The sequence below is a fragment of the Chiroxiphia lanceolata genome, chromosome 1 (genome assembly GCF_009829145.1).
Source record: "Chiroxiphia lanceolata isolate bChiLan1 chromosome 1, bChiLan1.pri, whole genome shotgun sequence".
Lineage (NCBI taxonomy): Eukaryota > Metazoa > Chordata > Aves > Passeriformes > Pipridae > Chiroxiphia > Chiroxiphia lanceolata.
Window position 1 is genome coordinate 109,189,030 of NC_045637.1, and position 19,828 is coordinate 109,208,857.

The following is a 19,828-nucleotide window of genomic DNA, read 5'->3' on the forward strand; positions in this document are numbered from 1 at the left end:
ATGCAAGTGATGTTATTTCCCGTATTGTTTTTAAGACAAGAAGACAGCTGTACATCTGCCTTCACTTTAGATAACTGTTCTTCCTTCAGTCTAAACATTCTACTTGATTATACTCACTTGATATAGAAGGCAGTGGTGCTTTCTTGGTGATCTGCATTAAGACAAGAAAAGATTTTGTAGATGTTCTCTGCTACTATTGAGGTAAACAGTAATTGTGCTTTCATCAATATTAAGTCAATAAATTCAGGCAGGGAAGTAACAAAAAAAAAAAAAATCTTACTTTACCAGTTGACTTTGGAATATTATTACAAGAGCAGCAATGTATGATTAAGCAATTCTGAACCTATACAGTAGGACTCAAGACAGCTAGACTTCCAAGTTCCATCATAATTGAGATTAAGCCACTTGTGTACAGATGTTGTGCATATATGATGTCAATTTACAGGGAATAAGGTAATCTGAGTAAGGGTCACAATTTAACTATTTAACTGACAGAAGTGATCCACCTCCATGTATTTTATGAATCCAAGCACTACTTCTAATGTTTGATAAAGAATGGGGTCAAGACCAGAAACAACGCAGAAGTAAAGCTCTGTGCCTGCTTCTTTAAGTCAGTCCCTTCTCTACTATAATATTAAAGACTCAAAACACCATGAAGCAATTTGTCATACATCTTTAATCATAATACAATAATGTAGTGTTTCTCCCTTTAATGAATACCCTCCATGTTGCCCTTTTTAATGAAAACTAAATACCTGCAAGAAAGTAAAATTACAGTGCATAAAAACCATGATGTAAATTTATCTTTCAGTGTGTCTGCACAACTACTTGTGCATGGTCAGAAATACATTAAAAAATTTTAGACACTTGCAACCGTTCGCTAGACATAAGCTCCACCTAATTCACATCTGAATGTTACTCAAGGCAGTTAAGTTTCCTCCTACTGGAAACACCCATTTACCAAATCATTCTCAGGTAGGTACAGCAACATTATGGCAGAAGTTTCAAAGTCTTAAAACAGCTCACTATGGCAGAGAACTGGATGTGCAGCAATTCATTTACATGGCATCCTGGTTTTGACCAGATGTCACAATCCACAGGAACTACATACTACTTTGAAGCTAAATCTACACCAAAATCTTAGTTGTACCTGAAGTTCTTACTGATGTAAGAGAGGTCAGTGACCTCCTGAACACTTTAATCAGTTCACAATGAGCAGCACCCCATAGGGAATAAGAAGTCACACTAGAGGATCCTCTTGTCCTAAATTTGCAAAAAGCAGCATCCACCATCAGTTTAAATGGAAGACGAATTTCAAAAAGACTGCCAGTGAATTACAAGCAGCTACCAATATCAAAACCAGATGCCTGCAAGTGTCTTCTGGTGGGGTTAAATTATTAAAATAATACAGCTTTTTGAGCAGACCAAACTTTAAACAGGCTGGATGTATTTTATTTTTCAAGCAGCACAAGAAAAATCAAATACATTACTTGTATGTTCAATTATCAAGCAATAGTTTCTATGTTTAAAAACAGCATTCACACCTTCACTTTTACAATTAAATACTGCCACATAAGTTTCTCTGCTTAGTAATAATTTGTATGGAAATCAGAAGCTTGTTTAGGCAAAATATTATATTTAATTACAAAGGTGCTTAAAACAGATGTACAAGGTCAAACAAGTGCAGTGTACTAGAACACTGACCTAAAAAGTCTAATTACATTGTGACATTTGAGGAAACTGGTGTCAGATGTGCACAGGAATCAAGGTTATGACATGAAAATGATTGATAAAAGTTGCTGAACTCTTCAGTCAAATGAAATATTTGGTCAGCAATACTCAAATCTTAGGGGGCTTTGGGGACTTACATCTCATACCTATGCTCAATAGGCAGTTCCTCAAATGCTGGCACATACAAAAAGCTGAAGCTGATGCCTTTGATGACAGAAAGTTGAGAAGTGTGCTATTGCATTACCTGTAAGTCAGTGTGTGCTGCATGTTGACAGCCAGAAATACCTCTGCAACATCAAATCACAACAGAGCTGTAACAATACCTTCACAGTTGACTGATTTAAAGGCACTATCACCAATTCACTTAGGACTCACTGTTTCTTACAGCGCAGAAATGCATGTCTGGGTCTTTGAAATGGAAGTCAACTGCCTAAATCTTTCTGAATAATTAATAATGCCTGCACTGGAAATTTTAAGACAGAGGAGAGGAAAACAGCTTGCATTTGCATTGGATTTAACTAAAGATGTTACAAACATTAAATTAAGAAGAGAACTACATGAGAACTAGATGAACCTCAGTGGCTGCATGCCTTCCTACAGAAAAGTAAGCTTAACCAAATATCAAAGAGCAAACATAGATGTTAATGAAGACCACTAATTACGAAGATTACTTCATCTCCACCCACTCCATGAGTCTTAACTCACTGTATGAGTTTAAATCCAAGATCAGTTTGCTAGCAGGATGCTGGTTCTTAAAAAGACTGAAAATTAATACAAGGTTTTCATTCAGCCATTTCTAAAGAAAGGAAAATACTCTTAATCAGGTCTTATGTTTGGCTCTACAACAGAGACAGCTGGGACAGTGGGAATAAGATTGCAGAGAAAGATCTGTCCTTGCCCATAAGAGAAATACTGTGAAGTATCGTGACAGAGTTGCTGTACAAAGCAGCAAGCAGCTATGCGTCAGCTTAGCACTCCAGATGCCACCTCGTTCTGCCTTTCCTCAGACTAATCCACCACAAAACAAACAAATGAACAAAAGTCAGCTTTCTAGTATTCCTAGGCCAGCAAGGGAGTCTGTCAGAGTAAGGGGAATGCTGAGAGCTAATACATCTTCCATATAAATTTGGAGCATAGGAGAATTCTACAGAAAAAACGCACGTGAGGAGGTGACAAAAACAAAGATATTGGAAAGGGATCCTTAAAGGTCCTGTTTCTACACCTTGTAAATACCAACCACTTGCCTGGCTTCTAGAACTCACCACCCTGAGGCCCTAAGCCTAAATCTGCCTAGTGTGCCTTAAGTTGCTGAAGATAAGTTTTATAGGTGCTTAAGTACTTTATGAACCTTTCTGCAGTCTTCAGTACAGCATGAACCTCGACCATTTAAATCCCAGACAGCAGACAATATGTTTGTTATTTCACAAAAGCAAGGGATTATTTTTGGTTATTTTCTTATCTGCATGCTGAATCAGAAAGCTCTAGACTCACCACGAATAAAGACAGCTCTAGTCTTACTTCACTGCATATAAAGTAATACCTGGCCTTTGAAAAGATACAAATGTCTATTACAGAGTTGTGGATTAAAACAGAAAAGAGCATCAGAAGTGTTAGAAGATATACAAATACACACAGAGACTAGGAGCAATAGATACATCTTACTTCTTGTGTCAGAAGCAGTAAATTAATAGAGCTTTAGGGGCCTTTTTTGCCCTTCTCAAATCAAACTACTCAAACTAGCTGTATACTTTCAGGTTTGCCACAGTCATTCTATCTAATTTGTCCTGGAAAAAAAATTAATGCAGGCTTTAAACCAGATCCTGCATTTTCAAATCACTGTTCAAAACAATAAAACTGAAAACCATGTTGCTGGATGGTGACAGCGTGATGCAAATGTAGCTTTTCTATTAGCTTTACAAATGCACATAAGAAATTAGAACATAATTTCTTAAACCATATTACATTCAAGCCTTCTTGTTTATCTCTTGTACAGCTGCTGCACTTCATTTGAGGAATAGGAGAAATAACCATGACTAGAAATCTTGGCCCCAGAAAAGAACATGGCAAAATGCTGACAAGGTAGCAGTGAGGCAATAAACTAAGAGCCTTTTGGTAAAGAAAAGTTGGAACACTTGATAGTGTAATGTAGAAAATGTTAACAGCTACCATGTGGGGATGTCAGAAGGCATACAGAGGCACACACGTTGCAAGAAAACAGGAAATAATGTCCCTTGGAATGAAGACATGTAGGAAGTGCAATACGCTTGCATACAGAAGACACCGCATGCATGTCACACAGGAAATACAGAATTGTGCCACATCTTTTCAAACAAATTTCTTCACACAAGGATACGAACTGAGACAGTTTAGTTACTCTCTCAATTCTAGTGTTACTCTCCTTATGAAAAAAGTAGTTATCCAAATGGATCGTTCCCTGAGTCGACACAGAAAATCGATATAGCTGATTTTCGTTTGGAAGAATCTTCATCACTTTAGTATGGGGAAAAAAAAAAGCCACGCAGAGTTTGCTACTGTTCTAGTTCTGGGTGGGTTTAGTACTTTGTATTCATATGTATCAAACTACACTGATGTTGTAATTACATCCTAATAGAGCGAGACCTCACAAAACTTTCTAAGATCCATTCCCAATTTGGGAGAAATGTTTTGTAATACTTTCCCTGAAGAGATCTCTCCAACTGGAATCCCATTCGTGTCCCAGGGTAAAAAAAACACAGCAAAAACATATGCAAAGTTATGAAGGCCTACTGTATAACATGAAAAAAAAAATACTGATTTCACAACTGTCACGTAAATTTGGAGACACAAAGAGAGCCAGAGACAGATTAATTCAAACAACGCTATATGGATACAGAGGATAAAGGAAAGAAACCCCTTGACAGCCACAGTCTTACTCTGCACCTTGTTGAGTTTAGTTTGCAGGTGAAAGAGAGAAAGTTCCACCTGGCTTGGAACCCTTTAAGGGTTGCAGAGATTCTCTCAAATCCAACCTGAAAGAGGAATCGGTGTTTATATTCTGCTTATTTCTAACAAGAATTCACAAACATTTGGCTATCTGAATTGAAAAATATAACTAGTTTACATAAATATTTTCAACATCCAAGAAAATGTACAAATCTAAAGTCAAACACATTTGGCTTGCAACAAGCCCTGTTTGCTAATGTCTTTATAAAGGCTCAGTTTTAAAGAGAAGTAGTCATCTTAAATATAACCAACGTACTGCAAATGCCACCCCATTGTATGGAGACACTCACCATTCTTCTATACTTCTAGTGAAACTGAATAATAACATCCCACACCTGCTTGCAAACAACATAGTTTGGTCCTGGGTAGTTAAATCTCCAATCCTACATTTTGGAGCAGTCTTTTTTCAGCTCAGAGGAAGCATTGAACCTGAAATAGTCAGCAGCATTACGAAAAACCAGCACTTAGTCCCCGAGGCTTTGGGGTGACTGCGTGAAAGTGGAAAACCAGGATGACATGGCTGATTTCGCGCTTGTGAAGGCTCCTCCAACAGACTGACCTGCAATACAAACCAAAGATCCATAGTGAAGTGTTATCATTACTGAGGTATTACAAAGAAATATTAAAACAAAATTTAAAATCACACAATCGGTTGTCCAATTTGGGATTTAAAATCCAATTCCAGAATCTGTGTCAGAAAACATTCAAAGAACTTGAACACAGTAGGTCAGCAGAAATGGCCTATGATGTCCTTTGCCCAGGAAGGCTTGCTAGACTTTGGGCCAAAAGGCATTCCTTGCCAGAGTGTACAACAGCAAAAAGAGAAGACAGACTCCAATGGGAAAAAAGAGGAAGTTAAACAATTTTTGGCAGAGCTATTGCCAAACAACTATCAAACCCTTTAATGGGTGGACTCTCATTATCTCACACTGCAAGATGACAATGTGATGTCAAATCCCTGATGTCAAAGCCCCTGTTGAAATGCAACAAATGCTTTCCCAGAAAATTACAGACAGCTGCAAAATCTGCAGAAACTGACACATGGACTATTTCTGATCTCATCCAGTTATAGATAGTTCCAGTTGAAGTAATATAAAAATTGAGAATAAAAATTGAGAATAATTTAATGCAGAAGGTGGTGTGGTCTAAGGATTTCCAGATTATATGAAACCTCTTCCCTGAACATCTCTTCCCATATTCATCTCCAGGTCACAACGAAAAAAGGAATGTACACTAATTTCTTGTCTAGCTGCTTCTCATTTCACTATCACACAATATATGGGGCCTCAATCAGCAGCTCTACCCTTCAAAAAGTTGCTCCGGTTTGTGTGTATGTTATAAAGTACATTTGGATTAAACCAAAATATAACTGAGAAACAGGATGCTTCTTCAAAAGAGATATGGCTTAGATGCAAGCTGATTTTAAATACGTTTCTTACCTACAGCTCTTCCTGTTTGTACAACATTTCGGCTGGTGGAAACCATCACATTTCCAATCTTCTTTCCACGTTCACTGTTTTGCACAGAGCTAATCAAGAGAGATACTGAAGACTGTTAGTTCACTGACTTCTTATTACTCCCAGGTGTAAATAAACCACATAATTGAAGTATATATCATTACACACATAGCATACATATATATAGTTCATGTATATAATCAAGCCCCATAGTTCCTGTGTGCATCTTATCCACATAGATCAGTTCGGAAAGCTTCTCAGAGGAAGAAAAGATGCTGTCAAAACATCCAATGGTTCACTCTTATAAGGCACACTTTGAACCTTTCACAGAATCACAGATGCAATTAGGCTGGAAAAGACCTCTGACCAAACACCACTGTGTCAACTAGACCATGGCACTAAGTGCCACATCCAGTCCCTCCTTAAACACCTCCAGGGACTGGGACTCCACCACCTCCCTGGGCATCCATTCCAATGTCTAATCATCCTTTCCTAAATGTTTACCAAGATGCATTATGTTCTAAATTACAAAGTCAGATTTGCAGTTTTGAGAAGTTTTAGCCCCAATATATAACCTTTAAACAAAACAGTGTTACTGATCAGCCTTTTCTTTCTAAAGAGAGTCTACTTTGTATCTTTCTCCAAGATGAAATTTTTGATCAAGGACAGTTTATACTCATGCTTTTGTTAAAGAAATGCAAAAAAAATGACAGACATCATCATCATTTAGAAAGAAAAGCACAAAAGCAATCAGTTCTACTGCACAAGTACGATCACTTGAAAATAATCTGATCCTTTTAAATTGTGACTTTCAAGCCCACATTTCAGGCTTTGCAAACCCATCAATGTGAAACTTAAAAACACATCATGCCACATTCTTTTCCCACTTTCAGAATCTTCAGTGTGGATGGAAAAAGCAGAAAGAATAAAACACACCAAAACCAAGTTTAGGCTCAGTTTGCAAAAGCAAGTAATTTTGATGAGTATCTGATAGCAAAGTCCCACCTGGAGAACAAAAGCACTGTTGTAAAAATACGTATTATTAGAAGCACACTAGGAACTACTGGTCTCACCCTACCCAGAAGAGTCAGTAACTCGCCTTTCAAACACAAAAATAGGGCAACATTATAGACACCTACACATCTTTCAAATTAAGTCTTTCTACAAGAATTATCCTTTAATAAAAAGAGCTGCTATCAGCATGCACCTCCTTGAAGGCAATTACCTTGAGATTAATCTTGACTCATTTGCATTCTCAATCGCCATCACGGAAATTTAATCTGTCACTGGTCAGCAAAAGCAACAGAAAGATTCAGCGAGCTGAAGTCTGAACCTTTTTATTCCTCAAGCTGTTCTCTGTTAGCATGTGGTTTAGGTCTACCCACAGTGTACTGAAATTAATGTTTCCACAGCTGAGGCAGGCACAGAGTCAGCAGCGTGTATGTACTGCTGATTTACAGGCATCTTAAGGAACCAGTCTCTAAATGTTTTATGGTCAACACAGCTAAGTGAGAAAACAATCCGCTTTGCTTGGTGCATAAACCCAGGACTGAATTCTGGCTTCAGTTAGAGATGAACAGCCATGGCAATAACAAGCACCACTAAGTTTTAGACTTGAATACTACAGGAGCTGAGACCAACGTAAAGTTCAGCTAAGTCTGGTGCAATAAGGAATTATGCAAAACTCATTTTAAACTTGTAAACTGAAGAAGCTGAACGACATCTCAGTATGCATACAGTGAACTTTGAGAGTTTTAGAACAATGCTGTATTAAAAACCAGTTAATTAAAAAAAAAAAAAAAGCTGGTGTCTCCTAATAATGTCAATGTACAGAAAATCACTGATGAAAGTTTTAAGAGCTTAAACTTTAGCTTACAAATTAAAAATAAATATACAAAAGCCTTATAATTGCAACACAAAAAAAATCAAGGCTCTAATATGTAAAGTCCAACATAAAATATTGCATTAGCTTTTTTTTATTGTTTATTTCAGGCAAGTGTTTCATCTTTAGATGTGGTGATGTTTTGCAAGAGAATGTTGTGTACAGTTTCATGGACATGGCCAATTTGAATCATTATCTCAGTTAGTTCATCATAGCAACAGTTATGCAGTTTAGTAATATTTGACCACACTTTTAAAAAATACAAATCAAAGTACTTTATACTTACTGTGACAATCTTAACTTAACATCTGATACAGAGTACTGTCCCTGGAACGGGTGGCTAGAAGAAGAGGAAAAACCCGAGAAAACATTAAATATTTATTTTTTTCATGATGAATCTGTATCACATAGTTATTAGCTGTCCTCCTACCTGTGCCTTACCAAAAAAAGTTTTAAAAATACTTTGCAGATTTACTACTCTATCACTTCACAGAAGGCTAGGTTCCAGTGACAACTCAAACATAGATTTCTTATGAACTACCTATAAGGTGCCTTCTATTTACAGACCAGATATTAACAATCTTTTCAACACTAAGTCAAAAGCGCCTCCCTTCAGCAACACAGAGCAAATAAAAAGCATCCCTTAAGTAGATCAAAAGAGCTTTGTAGGTCTAAAGAAAAACCTTTTTCAGACTACAGCAGCTGACAAACTAAAAGCAAACAAAATTCCCTGTAGCACAGCAGTAACTCACACTAAACAAAACCCACGCACAGCCAACAGTACTACCAAGCCTGGCATGGCCTAATCTTTCAGTGAAAATACACATAAACCAATACACATAAACCAATCTAAAGTATGAAAGATGCAACAGAAAACAGCCAGCTCCCCTCCATACCCATCAGAGACAACCCTGGACACAGCTACTCCCTGTACACCTGGAAGCAATTAATAAAAAGGAGAACCATCTGAGGACAACTCCTGAGGAATGACAAATTTCTATAGCTGGGGACAGCCAACAATCAACTTGAACAAGTTTCACTTCTCCTGACTCTGGATATAATTTTCCTCATAAAAAGAATTACAGTAAATGCTAAAAAGTTTCCTTACCTGGAATTTACCTCTGCAAGAGCCGGATGCTTGTTGCTATTCCATACTCTGTAGTTGTGGGTATTTTTCCAGGCTGCTACAAATGTTGTTCCGAAGTCTGACAAAGTTTTTTCATTGTCTGATAAATTAAAATAAACATGAAAATTTGCAGAAATTCATTAGAGATGTAATTACAAGACAAATTATTTTCTTGTAAAGAATAATTTTATTTTTCCAAGCTCTTATCAAGTCAAAGACAATTAGAACTCCAGTTCTAAGAACTGGGCACTTTAAAAGTGTTTTATTTTTATTTTAAAGTATTCAAAATATACAATTCCAGGACAAGAGGGGAAAAAAAAATAGTTTTCTTATTTTTAGTTCATTTATAAAGCTCTACGTAAAGAGCTCTACTGGCAAAAAAAAGTCATCCAAACGTATGTCTGTCAGAATGGCCACATAGTAACCAAGAACAAAAACTCCATTTGTACTGGTCTTGGTCAGATACACTGGGCTTTGCTGTACTATGTTGTAACTCATTCAAATTTAGTAACCCGCAAATCCACTCCAAAACTACAGCAGGAATTACTGTGGAATAAACTTATCATAAGAACGACCTTTTAAAACACTGAAGGGTATAGGAAATAATTTTAGAGCCAGACAGTGAAATAGTATGAGTTCCCAGAAAACTCAGATATTTCAAATCAACCAGGTAATCACCTTAAAGTATTAATGTTGTCAGACCAAGAACTTGGCAGCTTCCAGATTTTAAAATCAAGTTCTCAATCGCATGTCTTCTCAAAAATACCACAGAACAAAAATCTGAATTTGTTAATTGGTGTGAATAGAGAAAAATCTGATAAGAATGAAGTTAACATTGTGAGTTCTGGGCAAACTAAATATTTTCCACAAATAAAACACTGATTCTTTTACTTATATTTGCACAAAAGGCAAAAGAGAATTCCCTCTGAGCTAACACAAAAAATGTTGAGCCCCAGCAAACACAAGCTTATAAAGCCTGTAGATGAAACCTTTCACTTATGTGAATCTCTGCTTAGGACCACGGCAAGAAGGGAAAAAGGCTGGAACAGTCCAGCAAAACTTCCTGAAGACAGCCACTTAACTTCATGTCTCCTTGAATCCAATTAGTTTCCCAAAATTAACTTCAGGTTGCAATACAGTCTACAAGACACTCAAGTTCCTAACAGTCTCATCATATATGGGGTTTCAGGTACTTCTACTTAGGAGGAAAACTTAAATCAAGGAGAAGGAGACAGTCTAAGAAGAAAGTGTCTGTAAGGCTGTGAAGTAAGAATTTGTAATAAGCTTGTCAAGGCATAACAAGGATAGCCAAGGGCAACTGAAAAAGCAGCCAAAAATGAAACTTCAGGCAGAGGAAGATCCAATGACAGGCCACACATTTACAAGCAACAGAGCAAACACTCAGTACATGCACCCCAATCTCCATCCGTAAACAATGTATCTGTTCTACCTGGTTGTAGCACAGCAGCAAGCAGTGCATGAAGATAAGCACTGAACTGAGCCCTGATCCACTCATCTCCTCCTTCCCATCCAGTGCCATCAAGGAAAACATCATCTCTGTTCTCAGTTACATGCTTCACTAAGTAATCTGAAAATCTCAGGTCAGCAGTTGTTGGGTTCAGGATCTTACGGAGTTCTGGATCATGGATTTGTACATGAGCATCTTCTATCTGTTTGAAACAATTCCAAGGGTAAACATTTATCTAAATAAAACTGCTTATACATACTTATATTGCTATCTAAATCTAAACCCTCATTCCCCCAACACATCAAGAAGAAACAAATGCTAAGGGAATTTACTGTTCTCAGAAAGTCAGATACTGCTCTGATATATCCAGAATCTGACCATTTCCTTGGCGCAGAGTAAAAGCCACTATTTGACAGGATTTGGCAGAGGAAGTTTGGTATTCACGTGTATTTTCCTAGAGGCCCTTTGATTATCACCCCAATTTATTAAGTTTATTATCTATATGGAGCTACCTTAGGCTACTAAATGCTGATTACACAGTTGTGTCTATTTGCTAGAAGTGCCACAGATACTTTTTATTTTTATTTGTTATTTTTATTTATTTTTATTTTTACTATTTCATTTAGATACTATTTTTTTACCCTCCTGATTAAATCAGAAGGAAGTCAATATCAATATCTGCATCTGCTTCTGAGCTGCAAGCACGTATTTTGGAAGACCTTAATACAAAGCCACGAAAAAACCCCATGACACGAAAAATAAAACTACACCAGCAACAAAAGAAAATTTAACAAGTGCCCTGCAAATTCAAATTTTGGAATATATCTAAAAACACAGCTTATGTAACCCTACCCCTTCAAATCATAGACATTTAAGAAACTTCTGCATTTAAGAATTTATTTCATATGGAAGGAATTAAAAATTTGGGCATGCATGTGAAGCTTTTAAAGCTGTGTTTAAAATGCAACCCCTGCCTCGGCCCTGCCCCTCAGGTTCCAGCAGTGCAAATGCCAAGATCCATACTTCCACAATTGCGTCACTCAGATGTTTCTGCTGACGGAACAGGATATTGGTCGCTCCCGCAACAAAGCCGCGGACCGTGACATCTGACAGGAGGTGATGCTGCTGCAGCGCCATGTATGGCAAACAGAGGTACCCCTAGAGTGACACACATATTTAGAAAATTAACATTAAAAAAATAATAGGCTATATTCCGAGTTTTTCCTAATAAGAGCCAGCACATTTCACCCAGAACGAACCTTAGTTATTACAGTTTCAGCCACAATTATCTGTTGTTTTGCTACACTGTATTTACAAAGCAAAGCCACCAGATAACACATAAATTAGATTTTTCAAGCGACTGTGTTGCCTTTCAGTCTCAGGACTGAAACTGAAATACAATGCAAAGGATGGGAATCAAATGTGTTTATAAGGCAACAGAATAAGCTGCTTAAGAACAATAATGAGCAACAAGAGTAAGGTCGCAGGTCAGTTCAGAGACAAGAAGTCGGTGGAAGTAAGGATTCATCTCTCAAGTTCTGGTGGTTGTGAGGAACGTAATGCAGGAAAGCTACAGACTGCTATCCACATTTTGTGGGTGGAGATTTCCAGACACCAGAGACAGCAATTAAGTTTTGATAAGCATATGCATGCCTGCTTTAAGAAGGAGCAGGACAGAAAGCAACACACTATGCTTTTTAGCCACTTCATGGTTGTAAGTTAATCTGGTATCCTACATGTCAATTAAAAATAAAAAATCAAACGTTTTGAGAAAAGACTCTGAATTAGCCACTGAGAGAAGAGATCAGTCATCATCAAGAAGCAGATGCAGGTAATTTTCTTTTTAAATACTGGATCAACATACTCCTGAAGTCTAATTCCAGCTGTTCAACTGCATAAAGCACAAAGCAATTTATTCACTAGGGCTAATGGCACACTGGACAGAAACAAAGAGCACACACACTTTATCACACAGTATGTGGTAATTGGAAACATACGGAAGAAAGTAGTAAAACTATTCCTTTTTGTTATATTAGACACAGGGATGGCCTTCCAAATGACAAGCACTTATCAGCTGAAAACAAATAGCCTGCATCAAAGGAACAAAAGTGCTTTGAGAGGAATCACCAACCTAAAACGGAAAATTTACAAAAAATACATCTTAAGAAGCTGGCAAAGGAAGGTTAATTGCTGTATGCTCAAGCAGCAATGTCTGGGAAATCTTTCCCTATTTAAAGTATCAAGTGTCAGATTCCAAATGCACATTTGTAAGTATAACAACTTTTATTTCTGTGAACATGTTCCATTCTCTTTTAAAAGAGTGCAAATGAAATGACTATTAAATCTTACAGAACTGGTACTGAAGAAACAAGCGTCACAAGCTATTTTTCCTTATGCTCAGGTGTACTTGGATAATGTGTTTTGCCACCTGGCAAAATCTCCTCCCATTCAAATTTGTCAGATTTATTAGTCTTTCTATGGCATGGCATAAAACAACCCTGAGATGAGAGCTCTAAAAGAGATGTTAACTTTCCAGTAAGTGGTTCAAACTGTAATTTTGAATCAGATTTTGCTGCTAACTCAGACATGTAAAGCCTCTTCTGCTTTAATTACATTGGACAAACTCAAGTGAAAAGTGCCTTTGTGAAATGAAAGGTAAACATGTAGAAACTGCCAGCTTCCTTAAAATTATTCTCCATTTTATAAGTTAGTAGCAAATAGAAGTTTGTACTTGTAGGCCCCCTTATCAATTACTTTATTCTTGCTTTCCACCTAGTATTTTCAGTACACTAGACTAAACGCAATTTACAGGCTATTGTTCTCGTTAGACAGATCATAAGGACAAACACCAGACTGCAGATCTTTGTTGAAGCAGCATTTCTAATGGTGACATGAGGCAACACAGGGCAATGACATTTGAGCTGCTCACTTGGGCCCACATAATGCACCATTTCCAATAAAAGCTACTGTGAGAAGCTCAAACACAATCATCAAATACAAAGTTCTGCAAGGAAATGCAAATTAACCCCTCCAAAGGAAGAAAAACCACTTTGAACCACACCAGCTTGAGGAAACGAATCTGAATCGTCTGTCTTCTGCTATGGGCAAATGTGCATTACATTAAAAACAAAACAACAAAAACTATTAAATCATTTCTTTTACTGACAAAACTATATTTAAAAGGGATGCATTTTCCCTGGTTTTTATGGGAAATCAGCCCTAGTAACCAGCCCTACTGCTCATTATCTGAATACCTGCAGTTCAGTTAGACATCGGTGCAAGCTTAAAATTCAGCAGCTCAGCACCATGTACAGAGAAAGAGACCCAGACAAACAGGGTTGTCATGTACAGAAGGGAAGGGTGAAATTCTATCTTTTTTTTGTATTTATATACACATTTTGTGCATTTATACACACATACACAATCAAAAATACCTATATAGATATAAATTAAAAGAGGAAAACATAGGCTTCGGTGTAAGCAAAGCTATAGCTTTCAGAGTCTTAGTTTAGATTAAGGTATCCAAACACTTCTTAAGTACTCTGGTCTTGCCTTCATATAGGTTAGATCAACAATTCTTCAGTATAAAAGAAAACAGTAGTTACTGATATGCACAATTTATTAATCACAGTGGGGTTGCAGGTCACCACTACATAGAATTGCAAGAGTATTTAAGTATTCACATGAAAGAAAAGTGGAACGAGCAGGTGCACAACCCTCCTGGACATGCACTCATGCTCTTCCACCTGCCTAGGAACACAGTCACTTGCCAGACACTGTACTCACGTGTTTTGTAGTACCCTACTGTCCACCTGGAGTTCGGTAACCAAAATTATTACCCACTTCTGAAAAACAGATGCCTTTTTGAGTTACCAGGTACCACAAAGAACACACTTACCTTTGTAAAAATAGCCAGTGGCATCCCGTACTGGTCCTCTTCCAGCCCAGATACCAGTCCCTGAACAAGCACCGTCTGTCCTGTGTTTGCCTGGGGCTGCACAGTGATGGGAAGGCCTTCTGAGCTCATGCCTTTGCTCAGAAGACTTTTGGCCTGTTCTGATGGTGGATTTTCACGTTCGCCTTCTTTCAAACTGGACTCCTCCAAAATGCTGGGATCTAAGGTCTCCCAGTCGCTTTCAGAGGATGCTGGAGAAGCACGGGAAGGAACTTTCAAGCGCTGCACAGTACCATTGGAGGACTGAGCTCCATTGCAAGTCTTCTCTGACTGGGAGAAAGGCACATTTGCTTTTTGACCTTCCATTGAATTGTTTCCTGTCATCTGCCTGCCTCCCTTTCCCATTCCCAAGTTTGTATCTGAAGTATCAGCAGCAGACACAGAAACAAACTCATCCAACCGTGGTGTATTTTCCTGCAAGCCAGCATCCTCCGATATACTCTTTCTTGGTCTATAATGTGAACAGTCACTAAGACCATGTTCAATCATACCTGGAAAGTGACAGCACACATGAATATCAGCATCTCAGTAGAAATTTAAGTTACTTTTGTGGGGGGAAAAAAGAAAAAAAAGAACAAAGTGTTCTTGTATACACAGTGGAAATTCATGTATTTTCAAACACTACTTTGGGGAGGGAGGGGTGTGTTAAAAAAAACAAACCCCAAACCTCACACTTTCTGTCCTAAAGAATCTGTCCCAATATTTTGCTTTGAGAAGACTGGTTAGAAGCTAAGAATTAGTAGAGTTAGGGGTTATGTTTGTTTGGGTTTTTAAAGAGTACATGTAGAGGGAAGAGAGAAGTTTGTATTTTTGGTTTTTAAGGAACTCAACAGGAATGTGTGACTTATTCAGGGTCCCATCTATGTCATAGGCAATATAGAAAATCCAGTGGCTTCAACTAAGCTCAAGGAATAACCCATTAAGTGCAAGTAGTAAGTATTAGGTGTGTACCTAGTACATGGACATGCATACAAGTCACTCATCTTTCAGGTAACATATCAACCTAACTTCATTATAAGTTGACTTCCAAATGATGCAGTACAGCCAGTCTCAGTTATCATGAGAAAGCATATAAAAAGAAGTCCAAGATTCTCTTCTTACCAGGAAAGAGTGACAGGACAGTCATCAGAGCTCCCACCAATCTATTTACAGGGGAAATATAAAACAGCACCTGGTGGCAGAAGGGAGGGGAATGGGAAGAAGAGAGAATGCAAGAGAGGAAATGGGAATTAGGGATGAGAGAAGGAGAAAAATAAAATTATTATGCATGACAAAGATAGAACACATGCAAACTATTTAAGGCACTTTTTATGTTGTATTAGAAAGCCTGCTTACTAACAGAACCTCTTAAACAGTTCAAAGTAAATGTTTAAATATGTCTACAGTATCCTTAAATTCTATAATATTTGTAATATATGTAATATATATAGACAGACACACACATGTAGCATATTTGACAGTGACGCAGATTTTTCTGTCAGCTTTTAAGATTTTTTTTTTCCAAACTGATCCAGTTACTGAATGACTGACATAAAAAAGTTGTTCTTGGCACGCCACGTAAGTTCTTGCTCATTTGTAGTACATTAAAATGTCTGTTATAAATCAAAGAGGCTAAATAATCTCCATTCCAGAACTCTGACAAAAACCTATGCAAAAACATCTCTTCTGAGGAGTTATGTTAAGGATATGTAGGTAAATGAAAACAGGATAAATGCTGCATGTATTTATTACAGGTATATTCTTATGTAACAAAAGAAGATTTTTTTTGGAAACAGAAGACATGACTGATATTAACTTTGGTAAAGCACTTAAGGCATAACATGGGAAAACAGAATCTCCTTATTTAAATCAGAGAGACAGGGATTAGTAAATTAGTTAGGAATTCAAAAGAGGTTGTCAAAGGCTAGCAATGAAAGAAGAAACAGAAGCCAGATTGAGTATTACTACTGAAATTCCTCCAAAATAGGCCTTCGGGGGAAAGAAATGGGGAAAAAACAAAACAAAACAAAACTAAAAAAAAGCCACAAAACAACCCAAACCCAAAAATTCCCCACAAAAGTCAATTTGTTTAACAATGCCATTTTGACATTCTCAATCAGCACAATACTAGTAAAAAAATCATACATGAGCATTACGAGGAATCAAGAATGCAAAGGAATACAGAATGATCTAACTTGATGACTTTGCAGTCCAGTTTAATAGGTATATGACAAAATTAAAACTGCAAGCTTGTGGACTGTGACTTAATAAGAGACTTCTGCTGTAAGCTAGGAATACACTTTAGAAGAGACTGGACAACACTCTGAGGCACATGGTGTGACTCTTGGGGACGGTCCTGTGCAGGGTCAGGAGTTGGACTCGATGATCCTTATGGGTCCCTTCCAACTCGGCATATTCTGTGATTCTATGAATAATAACTCATGTTCCACTAGTATTTGCCAGTCTACAAGCTACTGAATTGACCGAACCAAGAGAAAGACCTACACAGTCCTAACACAGACCAGCTGAATTGTAATGTACCTCAGCTAGAAACAGACTTGGTACATTATCTTAAACATATTAAAAATTGTACGAGATAGGTGAGTTCAAATTGCAACAACCACTGAAAAAGCATGGTGAGAAGAACAAGCAGCTCATCCGTGGAAAGAGTTTTGGCTGACTCCAATGGAAATAAAGAAGTCTAACTTCTTTTAGGATGTTGCTTTATAATGTACGTATGAAAAATGCATGATATAATAGCAATTAACTACAACAGAAACCCTGTGATACTCCCACAGGTTTAGATTCTCAGACACCGTGCATTCCTAGCCATGCTTTATTTTAAGCCTATAGAAATAATTAATCCTATAAAGAAATACCTTGCTTTAAAGAAATCTCTTCCAGTCTAGGTTTTTGTTTGGGTATACCACTTACTTGAGGCAAATACTTTTCTATATTTGTTCCATCAGGTCTCTCTGCCATCTTTCTGTCCATAAGGGTGCACACTTTCTTACCCCTCCTAACCCCACTATACGGCCCACAGCATTTACATCAGCAAATTGGGTGGTCCTGGCAGCAGAAAGTCAAATGATCACCATCTGGAAGTAGTCTTCCAGCCTAGTAACAGCTGAGGTGAAAAAAATCTTTTAGCCTGTGAAAAAAACATCAATCAAATTGCTATGGATTAAAGGAAATTGGTCTGTGCCATTTTTCAGCTCAAGGAAAATTGGCATTACTAGTGGCTTCTTGCATATTATATTTAAGGTCTTTGAACATACAGATTCCCACAGTTATTCTGGAACCTTAGCATCTGCCAGAAAACAGGCAGTGCCAGAGAACCAAAACTTTCTCTTAAAATTGCAAGTGATGTCTTCCTGTTGGAGCTTAGAGAAAAACAGAAACAAAGCAACCTGCTTTGTTTGTTCCATAAGCTTTCAAAACAATTTCATATGTTTGAGTAACATGAACATGCTTGGGAAACCCTTCCCCTCCTCTTTTCCTGTGCATTTGTGTCTTGTGGTTTGAGCAGTTTCAGAAAAGAACTGTAGTGCAGTGAAGGGTATGTCCAAATGGTGAACTGAGTTGGTGAGATGTTAGCGTAAGGTTTTTAAATAGAACAGTAGGGATACTTTATAAAATTTTAACTGAAAAATATTGTTTTCACTTACAGTTTATTAAAAAAATAAATCACTGCAGACTTTCAGAGTGTATTAAGTTATTTTAGGGGGAAAATTTGCATACTGAGTGTTGATTACATACATTTCTACATGTGTACTCCTACTATGCCATAGTTGTATTTTCTCAAGGATACCTTTTGCATAGCCTTTCATATAGTCATCTTCAGCATACAGCTCTTCAATGCAGAAACCGCATTTATTCTCATCAATAAATACCTAGAACTGTCAAAGTATATCTAACTTACAGAACTGAGTGACATGTGCAAAAGCTTCAGAGAAGTTGCTACTTATATTTTAAAATATAATAGCATATTTACTGCCTCACAAAAGATACCTAGGCCTAGGATATAGACTTAAAAAAACTGTTTTGGTATCTTACAGATTAAATGCTACTGACTTTCCAGTTGCAGCTAACAGGAAATTCTATGCTTCTTCCCAGCACTCTGATGCAGCTGGGTTTTAACACAGCAGGTTCACTGAAGAAAAAGTCACATTTGGGAAACTGAAAAATAGCTTTAAACAAAATTTTTAAACCAAACCAAACCAAAATCCCTACATAAATGTGTCTCTGGCAGCTGATATACAGTAATTTCACTCAAAGTTCTTGTTCTAGGCCATTAATATGTACACAAAAGAAAACAAATGTCTCTATTTCACATTTTGCATATTATACTTAGATCACTAAGACAGCATTGCTTCTGAAGCAGTAAGATAGCCCAAGGCAAACACTGGGCCTAGAATTCAGCAGTTTTTACCAATTTATAATCAGAGTTCAGCCTGACCTAACAGATAGGACTCTCTACGTTGTCTCCTGAGGGAGACAACTTTTAGCACCTGTTTCATTTAGTATGTCTATTTAAAGCCTGAACCAGAAGTTCTACTTAGTGAATGCCTGTAAAGCTGTACGTGCTCTTTTAGGTACCCACATTTCCTATCAGTTTTTTCATGCAGGTACTTATTTGCACGATGTGTATCCTTTCCTATCTTTTACACTATGTTAAGTGTCTCTGCTCATATTTCATCACATTTTACTTAGTCTGGCTGGGACAGCTATTAACAAGGCAGTGTGTGGACAGCACAGAAGTGAAAGCAAATTTATATGTCAACACACAGAAGTTACTTTTAGCCTAATAACCCAGCTTATATATTGATGCAAAGTTGTTGGTATTACTTCAGATACTTCTATTTTATATGTGAAAAAAATTTAACTATTGCATTTGTACTTCAATTACCTGCCTCAGCCCACAAAACATTACCTTTTTCTCTAGAAGAATCAGTTTAAAAAGGATCAACACCTGAAAAAAACAAAGAAAGAAAAAACACAGTGAGTGAACCAGTGCCATTTATCAAAACTACTGTGCAAGCATAATCTCTTATTCAAGGTTTCATGTTAATCGCTGCATAACTGTCCAATGATCAAATACATCTGACCAGTGAAAACAAGTGTTCCAGTACCCTTTCTCCATCTGAGCACATGATCAAAAATAGCATGAGATGCAATAAAAGTGCCCTCCACAAAGAAGAACTTTGTAATTTGAATCATACATAGCTTACCAGAAAGAACATGTTGT

At 37.3% G+C, this 19,828-nt stretch overlaps 1 protein-coding gene across 1 annotated transcript in view; it reads right to left on the bottom strand.

The window, feature by feature from the left end:
• Positions 1–657: 657 nt before the first annotated feature.
• AVL9 (AVL9 cell migration associated) overlaps positions 658–19,828 on the bottom strand; it is a 42,350-nt gene continuing 23,179 nt past the window's right edge. The window contains exons 8-16 of the mRNA XM_032678455.1: positions 19,514–19,552; positions 15,703–15,772; positions 14,545–15,092; positions 11,670–11,804; positions 10,629–10,848; positions 9,161–9,278; positions 8,339–8,392; positions 6,153–6,241; positions 658–5,272 (exon numbers count right to left, since the gene is read on the bottom strand). Of these exons, the coding sequence (XP_032534346.1) occupies positions 5,178–5,272; positions 6,153–6,241; positions 8,339–8,392; positions 9,161–9,278; positions 10,629–10,848; positions 11,670–11,804; positions 14,545–15,092; positions 15,703–15,772; positions 19,514–19,552 (1,368 nt within the window). The 3' untranslated portion in view covers positions 658–5,177. The remainder of the gene's footprint in view (positions 5,273–6,152; positions 6,242–8,338; positions 8,393–9,160; positions 9,279–10,628; positions 10,849–11,669; positions 11,805–14,544; positions 15,093–15,702; positions 15,773–19,513; positions 19,553–19,828) is intronic.